At 35.1% G+C, this 14108-nt stretch overlaps 1 protein-coding gene and 1 long non-coding RNA gene across 3 annotated transcripts; one reads left to right on the top strand and one right to left on the bottom strand.

The window, feature by feature from the left end:
• Positions 1 to 2729: 2729 nt before the first annotated feature.
• LOC137962988 (chloroplast sensor kinase, chloroplastic) lies at positions 2730 to 6882 on the top strand. Of its 2 annotated transcripts, XM_068810153.1 has the most exons (10): positions 2730 to 2821; positions 3136 to 3258; positions 3494 to 3664; positions 4017 to 4337; positions 4541 to 4606; positions 4693 to 4761; positions 4867 to 4959; positions 5243 to 5472; positions 5668 to 5941; positions 6435 to 6882. In XM_068810153.1, exons 3-10 carry the CDS (start codon positions 3524 to 3526, stop codon positions 6696 to 6698), a joined length of 1458 nt encoding a protein of 485 aa, XP_068666254.1. In that variant the 5' UTR covers positions 2730 to 2821; positions 3136 to 3258; positions 3494 to 3523; the 3' UTR covers positions 6699 to 6882. The 2 variants fall into 2 exon arrangements, with proteins under 2 accessions (XP_068666254.1, XP_068666253.1); XM_068810152.1 differs by having other exon boundaries at positions 2730 to 3258.
• Positions 6883 to 7184: 302 nt separating this feature from the next.
• LOC137963641 (uncharacterized) lies at positions 7185 to 12486 on the bottom strand. Its single transcript, XR_011115229.1, has 4 exons — positions 12355 to 12486; positions 10921 to 10997; positions 10069 to 10202; positions 7185 to 9162 (listed from the first exon to the last, which is right to left on the bottom strand). It is a non-coding gene; the product is annotated as an uncharacterized lncRNA (long non-coding RNA).
• Between the last annotated feature and the right edge of the window lie 1622 nt (positions 12487 to 14108).

Consider the following 14108-nt stretch of genomic DNA (forward strand, 5'->3'; position numbering starts at 1 on the left):
CGTCGCCTCTGTTTCTGTTGCCGCCGCCTCCGTCGTAGCCGTCATCCCCGACGATAGGTCCTCCCCGGCTCCGTAACCCCCTTCCCTCCGCGTCGTCTCGGCGGAAAACTAGAACCTCCCCCTTCCCTTGCGCGAAGAGGATCTCGCACGTGCGAGATCATAAGTAAAAAAAACTTTTTCCTCTGGAAAAATTTAAAAATAAATTTTATAGAAATAAGTTTCTATAAACTATTAGTGTCTCATGTTTTTTTAAACATTTTTCTAATTGAATTTTTTTATTAAAAATCATATAATTTTCTAAGTAAGATTTTTTTGTACCAAGATGGGGTAGAAAACTGTATAGAAAATTTTTGAATAAGTATTTAACAGTTGATGCTGTAATACTTTTAGCATGAAGCAATTTTCATTGCAATTTTGTGTTTGATATTTTATTTAATTAAAAATTTATCGATAAGTATAATAATATATTAGATTGATTATTAATTTTTATTTATTTCCCTATAAGAGACAATAAAAGGTCCATTTAACTTTCCTAAGAAAAATTTAAAATATTTCTTGTAATTTTCTAATAAGTCACTAATATAAATAAGATTTTATTTAAAGGTTTTTTGGGAATATGTATCATATGAAAAATATTTTTAGTTTTTCCTAGAATATAAATTTTTATCTAGGGGCACTAAGGAGGCCATAATAAATTATGGCCAGATTCAAAAATTACAAAACAAGCTAGACAACAATTGGAGTAAAAAATATTAATATTGGTGCATTTTAATCCATTATTGAAATTCAATCCTGAACCTCCCCTATCATTATATTTTTTAAAAATGTATGCATATTTTTATATATAATTTATTCAAAGCCACCCCTTGCGAGATCATAAACAAGGAAAAAAAAAACTCTTTGTCCCTTCCTCATGGCTCTTAAATAAATTGAAAAGATATTTGAGTAGAAATACGTTTCTATAGACTATTAGTGGTTTTTTCAATAAATGTTGAAAAGACATTTTTAATAGAAATATAGGGACCATTGGTGCCTCATGTTTTTTCAAAATATTTTTCTAATTATAAATTCTTTTTAAAAAATCATATAATTTTCTAAGTAAGATTTTATTGCCAAGATGGGTTAGAAAACCATATAGAAAAATTTTGAATAAGTATTTTACAGTTGATGATACAATACTTTGAGCATAAGGCAATTTTCATAGTAATTTTGTGTTTGACATTTTATGTGATTAAAAATTTATCGATAAGTATAATAATATATTAGATTAATTATTAATTTTTATTTATTTCCTTAGAAAAGGCAATAAGAGATCCATTTAACTTTCCTAAAAAAAATTTAAAATATTTCTTGTAATTTTCTAGTAAGTCTGTAATAGTAATAGGATTTTATTTAAAGGATTTATAGTTTTTATTTGGGTGATTATAAATTGATAGTGATATTTTATTTAATTTTGTTGTGTTTGATTATTGTATGGAGTTTATTTATAATGTTATGCAGTGTATGGAGTGTTTAGACTATTTTTATGGAGTGTATAAACAATTTCATGAAGTGTTTATAGACAAATTTATGGAGTGTTTATGGAGTGTTTATGCAGGTATTATGTATATTGATTATGCCTAATTTTAAGTAGAGGTCATGCCGAATTTTATACAAGTATTATATATATAGATTATGCTCAATTTTAAGTAGACGTTATGCCCAATCTTATACACGTATTATATATATAAATTATGCCCAATTTTATGTAGAGGTCATGGCCAATTTTATGTAAAATGTATGTATACATTTTATTTGATATATATTTTTTGAAAAGTTTTAAATATATGTTGAGGCTCGAGCTCGATAACAATTTTAGGCTCGAGACGAGGCTCGGCTCGAAGCTCAACTCGAAATATTTAAATCAATCTCGGCTCGAACATAAGCAGGTTCGGGCTCGGCTCGGCTTGATGCCACCCCTGATTACTTTTACAATATCTAAATTCTCTTTCTTAAAATAGTCATTAAATATAATATTAAGAATAAAAAATTTATATAAATAAAAAGGGTATTTTATTATATACAATTACTTTAATAGATTTAACTTTTATTTTAGATAGTTTTATTTGACTAAACTAAAATACATTTTAACTTGTTTTAAAATTAATAAATAAATTTAGAAATAAATTTTAATTATTTATTTAATTACATATATAAGATTAGAATGATAAACAAATACAGTTACATTTATAATATCTAAATTCTCACTCTTAAATTATAAATCAAATATAATATTAAAAATATGAATTTATATAAAAAAATAATATTTTATTATATAAAATTACTCTGATTGATTTATTTTTTTATAATATAGGTTTATTTAAGTATTCTATTAATAAACTAAGATAAATTTTAACTTTTAAAATTAATAAATAATTTTAAAACAAATTAAGATTTTTAATTTAATTAAATATATAAAATAAAATAATTATACAAATGGTTAATTTTATAACGTGTTTGAAACAGTTAGTCAAATGGTATTTTTATTTTATATGAAAATTTAAAAATGATTTAAAGCGATTTTTTAAATGTTATTCTAAAAGATTTAAAAAATAAATTTAAAACACTCCCATAAATGTGGACCCTCCGTTTTAACACGTGGGTCCCACTCCCACTTCCCACTCTTTTTCGTCGCCTTCATATGTGTGGACAAAATCCCTCAAGTTCTTCTTGACTCGCTCCATCTGCAATTGGGCCTTCTTCGTTTCAGAGCGGGAGAGAGATGAAGTGTACAGAGTCTCGACTCTCTCCCTCCAACCATCTCTGCTGCTGCGTTTGGTAGGTAAGAGCAAGATGCCGGCGCTTTTGTCCGCCATTGTTAGTAACCCCACCAACATCAAATTCCCTACTTACAGCTCCACTGGCAAACAGAAGCGGCAGCTTCCTCTCAAATCCCACCCCTTTCGAGCTTCCTCCTTCGGGCGATCCAGTAATGCGCAAATAAGCAACGCTAACGTAAAAAATGGCGCCTACCCATGTTCTCAAAACTCCGAGGAAGGTGCTTCTTTGGAGGGAGGGACTAACTTGTGTCAGTCCGCTGCCGCAGTGTCTGCTGCCATTCGGGAGGCCTCTAACTCTCCTTTGGAAATCGTGCAGCGTATCGAATCTTGTAGAGATGGGAAGAGTGGACTCGTATTGCCTACCGCTGATTTTCAGAGCCTCTGCGTCCAGCAGCTCGATCTCTTCCGCACTGTAGTCGACCCTCATGCAATTTTATCGGTTAGTTATTTGTTTTCCATCCTGTTAGCTGTAGGACGGATTTCCATATAAAACTTGGCGAAAACTTATAGTAGATTCATGTTAAGGATGCTAAATTTTGGCTTCTCTTGCACATATATATTTATGTTGTACATCCATTTGGCAGTTTTTATAAAGCCTTAAGTTCAACAATTTGCAATTGTCATGGCTCCTGTTTTTTTATACTAATAACTGAGAATCAGAAACAACTTTGTAGGTATATGTAAGACCAGCTGGTAGTTATGTTATGGACCAGTTGGAGCTGCGAAGAGTCACTTTCCAACCAGAAGCAAATGGCTCTGAAACAGAAGAAATTGTGATTTTAATTGTAAATTTTGGTATCCCCACAGGTCTGCGCTCAGCTGAAGCTGCTCTTTCCAAACACCAAGTATGTTGTCCTTCTCTAGTGGAAATGGTTGGTGTAAATTCTTCCATCATCCTAGATGGGGTTGCAGAAACCTAACCATACTGCCTAGCGTACCACCTGTTATTTAGTATGCAACACTAAAGAGAAACATGATCTATATTTCATTGGCTACAGGTTGTTTTGTTATGATTAACAGATGAGTACTACATAACAACTCTTGAATCTCCGTGCTCATACTACAGTATGAGCCTCTTTAGTATTGACGAGAAAGTGCATAACCTACCTGATTCATTTTGTGTGCTTATAATTGTACCTTGTGATGTTGCTAATTAATCCACTCTTATGATTGATTTCAAGCTTATTTGAGCTTCAGGCACAAGTCATCCCAGAGAGTAAAGCTGTGGTTTTTCCAATGGTTAAACATCCTTTTGTTGTGGGGTTTCTAGTTGCTGAGCTTCCAACCATGAAGTTGGAAACACAAGCAATTGTTGTAGAAGAAGGCCGAAAGAGTGTACCGGTAGGCCCAACTGTCAAAGAATCATTCAATGTTCCTTCAAATCCAGAGAGGAATATGTGGAAAATTCAGGCTTTCAAGGAAGATTTTGTGAAAAGCTACCACAACTTCACCGCTGAACAGGAAAGCAGGGCTGTCAAAATTGCACTTTCGTTGGCTATGGCATATGTCATGGATCAGGTATCTCAAAATTGAAATATTTCTTCTAATACGTGTTTTTTTTTTTACTTTTGCTAATGAAAGCCTTCTTTTTTTTTTCTTCTGAATGACTAATGAGAGCCATCTTTACAACTAACCTTCTTTTCTCGCTATTTTTTTACAGTTTTTCACTCTATTAATTATTATAGGTCCAGTGGCTTTAATTGGTTTAAATGTTATCACAGAAAGCACTGTTACTGCAGCAGTCATCATGGCAAAATAATGTCAGGATGGGTAATCTGGTTGAACAAGTAAGATCATTTTCATGAAATGTTTATTGCAAATGTGTATTATTTGGTATTTCTGAATTTATAAGTGACTTGTCAATTGTTCACAGATACGTGGACCCCTTTCTAACATCAGGACACTAAGCAAAATGTTGTCAACTCATTTGAAAAGAAGTGAGGTGAGCATTCATAATCTTTTGTGGAATTTTTCTTTGACCATTTCTTTTTGTTGTTAAGAAAATGAGGTCTCCTCTTCTAGATCAATTACAGCGGTTTGTTTTCAGGTATCATATGATATTATAGAAGACATACTCATCCAAGGAGATCATATGAGAGATTCCTTAGAACAGCTTCAGGAAGCTGTCTACCTTACAAAGGTACTTAAATCTTCTATCTTTGTGTATCTTAATGTGTCTTTATTCAGTGAAAATGTTCACAAATACTGTCTCTCTTCATTGTTTACAGATATTACTTGAGTAAGGTGTAGGAAACATGTCCTTAATATTCTCATTGAGCAAATTTAACTTAGCCATGAAAACTTATTATCAAAAATTTCCATAGTAAAACCTCTTTTGAACAAATATTCTGAATCTAAATTCTTCTTAGATGATTATACTCTTTTTTTACTTTTCTCTTGATTCTTGAGTATGTGTGATTCAGGCTAATATAATACATTACAATGAAGAGATGTTGAGGAAAATGCGAAGTTCCAGTTCTGGTCATCCGGGCCTCTCAAGGACTCAAATACCAGACAATTTATCAAGGGAGAATAGGGATAGCGGCACAAGGAGAGAGGGTTCTGTCCTTATGCAAGGTAGTTCTGGAACAAAAGACCTGGAAATGCCTATGCCTCCACTTGCTCTGGCTGCACTTCTGCAGCATGATATCAGGTAGAGTTTTTAGTTCTTGTCAGCCAGCACCACTGTTTCAGTTACTCATTGCTAGGCTCAATCTCATCTCATCATTCTGCAGTCCCTCAACACATCCTAAAAGTTCCAATTGTGTCCTAAAGTTGAAAAGATGAAAGCATTCTTCAGCAGAAATTGTTTCTCTTGCTGATACTACTCTTTGTTGCTGTCAGGCAGACCGTGCAATGTTTCTGAAATCTTGACAGATTTGGTAACGGCTGCTCAGCCTCTGGTGCACAAGCAGAAGCGATCTGTCCAATTTATGGAACTCTCCAGTAAATTAGTTGTTGCCATTGAAGAATCTGATCTGCGTCAGGCATTAAGCAATCTAATAGAAGGTGCTCTTCTTCGTACTCATGTTGGAGGGAAGGTTGAGGTTTTAGCCACTGGTGCACCAGCAGGTGGAGCCCTTATTATTATTGACGATGATGGACCTGATATGCACTACATGGTAAGACCCATTCTAACAACTGTTGGCACCGAAATTTCTTCTTATCTACAATGAAGTGTGTGTAACATTAGCTAGACTTCTAGCTTTGTCTCTCCAGTAACTCATTATGTCCTTTTCAACATTTTAAACCTTGTTTCATCACCACCTTGACTGTGTTGATAGTGTTCATATCTAACTTGCCAAGAGAATAAGCTAAAACAAAAACAGGTAGGAGACTTGGACAATGTTTGGTCCCAGATGGAATTTTAGTGTTGTTTCAGTGTCATTTTTTTTCTACATTTTGCTGCATTACCACCTGCAATCATGCTACCAACTTCAATGCCTACTCCACCTGCTACTATTTGAAAGATATGCTTCTGATTTTCATGTTTTTGGCTGTACTAAGGGTTCTCATGGCTATTGTGAAAACAGACTTAGATAAGTTCTCTTATATGCTTCTGCTTTTCATGTTTTTGGCGACACTAAGCAATTCTCATGGTTATGGTGAAAACAGACTCAGATGCATTCTCTTACACCATTTGGGGCGGAACTGTTTACTGAAGGTATGTTGGAAGATAACATGACATGGAATTTCATAGCAGGACTAACAATTGCACGAGAGATCTTGGAAAGTTATGGTTGTGTTGTTCGTGTCATATCGCCACGATCAACTGATGCTGCCCTAGGATCCAGCGGTACCCGTGTAGAACTTTGGCTGCCTTCAGCAGATCAGCCGGATCCTTATCCATTCCCCTCTGAACAGGGCCAGCAGGCATAGTGCTCATAGGAGTATTGCCGGTTATTCTGTACATACCCACTAAATTGTGTATTCTTTCACTGAATGAAACTTGCTGACACTACTGTAAATAACATATCAGCTCTAGAATTTGTTGGTTGGTAGCAGTCCAAGTAGTTGTAATTTTGGACATACACTTCATTTTCTACGATGTTTTTTTTTAACACACTATTGACGAGCTGACATTTGCTTTAAAATGTTAAAATTAACTCTGTTAAATGCATCAATGTGATGTCTATTGACCCACTCCAAAACATGAAAGCTCAACCTTCTTGAAGATGATTCATTCAAAAGGTTCCATTCTTGCTCCTTATAGGAGGTCCTTAAGGAGCCTCATCCGTGCCAAGGAACCTCAAAAAACTGGGGTCTGTAGTCAGCTAATATCCATCAGTAACGAACTTAGCCACATTATAGAATTTTTACTTGTGCGAAGAGGGAAGGTTATAATGGGGAAGGTATGCATAAGAGACACTAATATTTATCACTACACACAATAGTTACAGTCAACAATGTTCATACTGAATTACAACTCAATGAGCCACTAATATTTTTCACTATACACAATAGTTAGAGTAACACTGTTCATACTGAATTACAACTATATGAGCCAAAGGTTATGAAAGAACAAAAATGTTTACAACATAAGTTACCAGTTGACCAGGAGGGGCAAAGATTGGACCCATGATCAAATAAGGGAAGCTTATGCCCTACTGTAGCACAAGTTTATTGGTGATGTCCGTCAGGAAGTGGTACTACCTTGTGGAATGGAACAGTCCTCTGAGGTAAAGATCATCTTCCTCATCATCATCAAACTCCAGCAGCCACACAAAAAGGTAATCTTATTAATCTGCATCAGTAAACAATCGTGCTAGCACTAAACTTGGTTGGGTCACTCAACCCTAACGCAAGTAGATGGATGGCAATGCCAATGGCACATTATTTCACATAGATCTCTCCAACCCAACCCGCTTTACAATCAAGTTGGGCTGCTTGGGGCAAGCAATGAGCTTTCCCAATTATTGTGCCTACATCTAGCTAGGTGGCCACAACATCAAGCTTCACCAAGCTCAAAGTATGGATTTTATGACCTAGAAAACTGATAAGGATGGTATGTTCGGTAAGGTGAGGTAGCTGTGTCATATCATACAGCGTAAAATATCTATATGAACTGCTCCATAAATTCTGCTATAAATTGCTCTGAAGTAGAATTCTCATAATAATAAAGGAAATAGCTTACTCATCAGTTTTCCTCTGAAAAGTTGTTCAAACAATTTAGATCCAGAAGCCCCCGCAAAAGAAATGCTGCTAAAGGCAGTTAGATAGCAAAGATACACATGAAAAGCGAGAGCAACAATAAATGAGATATACATACTTGTACAACTGCACGTGCCAATTCTCTTTAGGGTTGCCGTTGATTGAACTGTGAGGCATTGCAGGGAGAGGAGAAAGCAGAAAGACAGGAGAGACATACTTCTCCAATGTATGGTTTTTGTAAACAACAACAAATAGGTAGGATTTGGGTGTATTTGAGCTTTGCTCTGTATTGGGTATATAGGGTGATATAAACAGAAATGCAGCTTGTATCAGCCATTACTTGCTCCATATTGGGTATACAGACATGCAGCTTGTATCAGTCATTATTTGCTCCATATTGGGTATACAGACATGCAGCTTGTATCAGCCATTATTTGCTCCATATTGGTTATACAGACATGCAGCTTGTATCAGGTTTGCTCCGTATTGGGTATATTGGGCAATATAAACAGACATGCAGCTTGTATCAGGTTTGCTCCGTATTGGGTATATTGGGTGATATAAACAGGCATGCAGCTTGTATCAGCCATTATGTATTGGATTTTCATGTAGTCCATAACAATGCAGAGAAGCTTTCTCCAACCACTTGTTACAGAGTAAATTATTTTGGACTAATATCCAGTTGGTGTTATGGATTGTCAAAAAAGAGGGAATCCAGCCCTGAGTTCCATCCTACCAAATGGCAGTCAGCCAAACACCACTAGAGTAGCAACATATGCCCCACATGTTCAAGTTGTCATGCTAAAGTGCACTTCTGCATGCATCGGCCAACCAACAAATACACAGCCTCTGATTCTTGTTCATCACTTCCTAAGCTTTCTCTTACATTACAACTTAACAAGTTTTAAAAAGTAAATGATTCCTTCCTAAATGAAAGCTATCCAGTCAAAATTCAAAATCCATCTTTCTTTGGGTAAAGAGTAAAAAGGTTGATTACCTAAGTACCAGTCATCAGCACATCCCAAAAATTTCAAATCCAAGTGACTTACTGAGAACATGGATAGCTCAAGTAATTACCTTAAAAGGTGGATTGACTACAGTTGCTTTATATAATGCAGTGGTACCAGGATAGACCGCCAAAGCATGTCTGCCATGTGGGAAATCCAGTGCACTTGAAGGATGACCTTGCTTACTGAAAAGTTTATTTATAGAAAGAGTCATGTCAATTGAACTTGAGTGTAGACACGCTATATTTACCTATGAATTGAATATTATTATCATTAATAGTATGTACAACCCTGGTGATGACTTCCCATGGAAGTCGGCATTTCATTCAAAAACGATAATTATACTATGTCACAGGACAAGACATCCTCCACTGTAGTAATCTATGAGTAATTCCTAAACTCTTACATTGTCTTAAGTTCCCACGTACAGGCAAAGGTGAGAGACTAGGTGACCAAAGGGATGGGTTGCAAGTAAGAGAACTGGTGGTTTTTACGTGAGTCTGGGTAGTGCAAGTCAAGGCTATGATAAATGTCAATTTGGGGTTTGGGGATTAGGTTGAGAGGGTTTGTAAGAAAAGATAGGAGATGGGGAGAGAGAATAGGAAGGATATGTTTGCTTTCTCCAGGATGTAGGGAAATGGGTATCTTGGGTGGACAAGGACCTAAGGGATTCTAGAGATAAAGATGTCACTTGTGCCAGATGGATTAGTGTAGTTGAGGAACTTGAGGGGTGAGATGATGGGGCTTGGATTTTGGTATGTGGTGAGGATGTAGTCTAACGATTGGGTACAATATAAGGGGGTAAGGTGGTAGGGAGGTGGCTATGGATTCTTTTCAAAAAAAGTCTATCACACGAGCACGAATTTCAGCAATTTCTAGAATGTATAGCTCATCAAACAAAAAGTAACTACCAGAATTTCATTAAATAAATTTTCAGAAAAAGGAATACAACAGGTACTAATTGAGCTTTACAGCTATTCCTGTGCTACTGCTTCCATCAAAGACTATTGTACCCCATACTTTATTTACTACATCCATCACTGCACAACAAAGACTTTGAAGAAGTGCTAAATCGGTATGAATGCTGTTACCTGCTCTCCCTTAAGACCCGCAGCATGCTCAAGTTGGTTTCGCATAGAAGGTGCAAGAGAAAGCCTTGGAACATCTGAATCACCCTTCATTCTGTTGTTTTTCTGCTCATTAACTTCCGCAAGGTATGGCCCTACTACTCACCAAGAAAAGGGCAGTCTTATGGAATCGTATATCAATCAGAGACAACATGAAGAGAAGAAAATCTTTCTGGTGAAGTTCTTAATCTTGCCATTCAGATGAAAGGGGTCTTTGATACATATGAGTACAAGCATATTGTAATCACCGGATTCTGTTCTTCTTCTTTTTTAAGGCAATAAAAAAAGAGAAGGCTGCAAACAGATATTTAGTCAGCAGCAAATGAGTTATTTTCTTTCCTTGAATTAGTATTTGGTTTCTTATATATTGGCAATGAAGAATCATGAAAATCACCATTATTTTACCGAAGAACCAATGATAGGGATTTTCTTAACTCGCTTTTAATGGACTATCAGTTACATTACAAAGTTCTTTTTCCTTTCTTATAATCCTGATTAAAAAATAATAATTTGGACTTGATGTTTATATTCTCGTTGAATGTTTTCCCTTTTTATCCATTGGATATCTAAGCAGATCGATCACTAAGTCTTTGAACAGCCAGGCATCATCTAGTTTCCTTTGTTGTCTATTGATCTTATTCTGTTCTCTTTTTTCTGTTGATCAAACCATGTATTTCAGGAAATTTGTGGGTCACAGAACTGAATCCCTTCTCAGCTCAGACATGGAGTGCAAATTTTAAGTGGAACAGAAGGACAAAACCAATAATTTAACAAAAATATAATTGTATAAGATCCCCAAGTTTTTTCTACACATACCCATCTTTTTTTGTTGTGCTGCTGAAAGTCCAGATTGCAATAGAGTATCCAGTTGACCCATCAAAGCATTTGACTCGCTGCAACAGAATATACAAGAGAAAAATAACGACATGAAAGAAGATGTTGCAATGGAGAATAATTCATAACGTTAATCATAAACCATGCATACCAAACCACTAAGTAAATGTCGGGAATTAGACGCCCTAATTCTAAACTAACGAGAGCAATAATAATAAATGCGGAAGAAGGAAGCAAGTACGGAAAAACACAACAAGATTTATACAAGTTCGCCTCAATGTGAGACTACGTCTTATCTTCCGCCGTTGGAGTAATCCACTATGAAGATGAAATAGTTTATAAGAGAAATCATACACTTACAAGTGTTTTTCTCCTCTCGGGCTACAACTCGAGATACTCCTCGGATTAAGATCATTAAACCCTAATAGCGGCGCACCCCCAATTTAAAGAGAAAACTAGGGTAACCGCATTGTAAGAATGAAATTCCCAAACTACCCTTAATGAAACAATAGTCAATATATCATGCATCGGACGGGGGACTCCACCGCCGCACCCCTGAGAGGCCACGGCGACCTTACCGCGAAGGTTGATCTATGACCAACTCAACGTAAGGCGTTAATTAGGCTCCACAACTTAACAGTAAAAGGTCTAACATATTGTGGCACAAATCCCTTGTTTGGGATACATTTAGACAATGAACACAATCATAAAGTTCACATATATTCAGGTTATAAAAATAGATATGTCTCGGTGTGTTGGTGTTGCTTTCTTTTTTGCTTGGGACACCTGCTCCTGAGCAGCTCGAAAAAGAATGATTCACTGACTAAACTTCACATATCCTTGAACTGTCCTTCATAAGATCTCTAGCCTCTTTTTCAGAGGTGACAAACATAAGGCAACTCTTCCACCAATAAAACATGCACCATGACTACTCTATATGGTGCAGGAAACTCCAATCCTTTGGGAAAAAAAAAGGGCCTGGGTTTCTGGCCTCACCCAGGGTCAGGGAGTAGTTTGAGGGTAATCAACATTCAAATTTTCTATTTCTTTTTTAAAAGAAAACTGAAACAATAAATAAGAAAGGGAATATTGAAAATGATGTTTCAACTTTCAAGACAAACTGAAATTTTGCTTACTATATATAATCCAATTGCAAGAGATATCCAGAAACCAATTAAAAGAAAAAAACTACCTACAATGTGATCCAAGAAAAAAAAAAAACTCATTCAACTCCTTTTCAATTAAAAGTCATTTTTTGAACTTGAGGAAATCTTAGAAAGCTACTTATTTGCTAGAAGTAGTCGAGAAGGCATGCAGCATTTTCTGTTAAAAGGAAGTGTTACAACAAATTTCACCTATCAGCCATTCTGCACGAATATTAACAATCATTTTCTGGGAAGATAAGGATTGGCATACTTGGTTTCAATCTCAGAAAGCTCTTTTGCCCGAACATACAAAGCTCGCAGACGCAACAATACACTGTGCCCAGACTTTTCAGCAACCCGGACAAGCAAAAACTATCGCGTCAAGTCGAATAAGTGAATTCAATCAAATATTATAGTAATACTAGTCTACCAACAAAAAAGCAAAAGTTAAGGTTAGTATAAAAACCAAATATGCAAAAAATTTGGTATACTGGTTAGAGACAATTTAAAATACAGAGTAACTAAAAAGGTAAAAAAAAGAGAGTACCTGATTGGATCTTTTTGCGAATCTTATTGATTTCGAGGAAAACATCCTCCTGCTCCTTCTGGACACGATCGAGCTCCTTGGAATTCTCCAGCATGCCACCCATCTTCATCACTCTCGACACCTCGCTCTCTCCCTCTTCGGAAGAGGAGAGAAAGGTCCGGTCAGGTCATGCGGATTAACGGCTACCGTTTTTATGAATTTTAGGTACAAAAGTTGTAAAAGAAAATTTACTTATTAGACATTAAATTATGTTAAATCTACCATCTGTAGATCAAAGGTGATATATTTACGACAAAAATACCTCTATTACTTACTTACAACTATCTCATAACATAGGATTATCGACTGAAGAATATGTTACTTTATAATAAAATACCATGTTATAATACTAAATTAAATATTAAATAATAATTATATTACTTTGTAATAGAATATTATGTTATGCATTGTCACAATCTTATGTTATGAAATAGTTGCAAGGAAACAAGGGTATTTTCGTCCGAAAGATTATGAATTGTAGATTTAGTATTATTTAATATTTAATATTTAATTTATAAATTTTCTATAAAAAAAATTAAAAAATCTTCATATTTAGAATTAAGGGAGAATTGGAAGAGATGTAGAAGAAGTCATTTATGAAGTCAAGGACCTTCTCTACATCACCTCAACCACAAGGATAGGTTTTAATACTTTGACCTAGGTTATATTTTTCATCATATTTATGTCCCTATGATACTTTCATGCATAGTTATACTTTTTAATGTTTCTTCTTGAATTTAATGGTTTTTATTACTTTTAATGAATGACCAAAGGAGGGAAAAGAAATTTTTGTATAACTCCATGGGGAGTAAATCAATTCGAATGATAAAATTTGCAAGCCTAACATTATAATAATCAAATCATGCACGTATTCAGGGGAGTTTTCTTCTTCTTCTTTTGCATAATGTGAAGTTTTGTTATCATTAAAAAAAGGGAGATTGTTAACTCAAATTCATAAAAATGGATACATAAGGTTTCGACGATAATAAAACTTGAACATTTTTAATAAAGTTAGATATTAAGCATTCCGTGTGTAAAAAATATATTTTACCTTCAAGGTCTATGTCAAAGAAGGGTAAAAAAACAAAGTTGAACCAAAGACCTTTGAGTACAAAATGAAGTCATTTTGAAGAAGAATTAATAGAGATCGGAGCATGAAGATTGAACAACTAGAGTCCAAGTTGTAAGCTTAAATATGTATTTTTACAACTTTATGAAATTCATTAAATAGAATAAAACGGAAGCAATTCCTCGATGGAAGAGTCACATGCACTTTGCTAGTCCAGATCCGTTGTTATTAAATACATTTTCTTTCCATAAAAAGATAGCGATTTCAAAATATCTATCTTATCTACATCTAAGGAATAAGGGTTATCCCAAAAAAAAAAACAGTAACAATTAACACAAGTATCATAGAAAATCTAAAACCCATTAGTCAT

The sequence above is a fragment of the Aristolochia californica genome, unplaced genomic scaffold (genome assembly GCF_029961685.1).
Source record: "Aristolochia californica isolate CCGP_79_NKW_82.1479 unplaced genomic scaffold, dmAriCali1.0.hap1 SCAF_4, whole genome shotgun sequence".
Classification (NCBI taxonomy): Eukaryota; Viridiplantae; Streptophyta; class Magnoliopsida; order Piperales; family Aristolochiaceae; genus Aristolochia; species Aristolochia californica.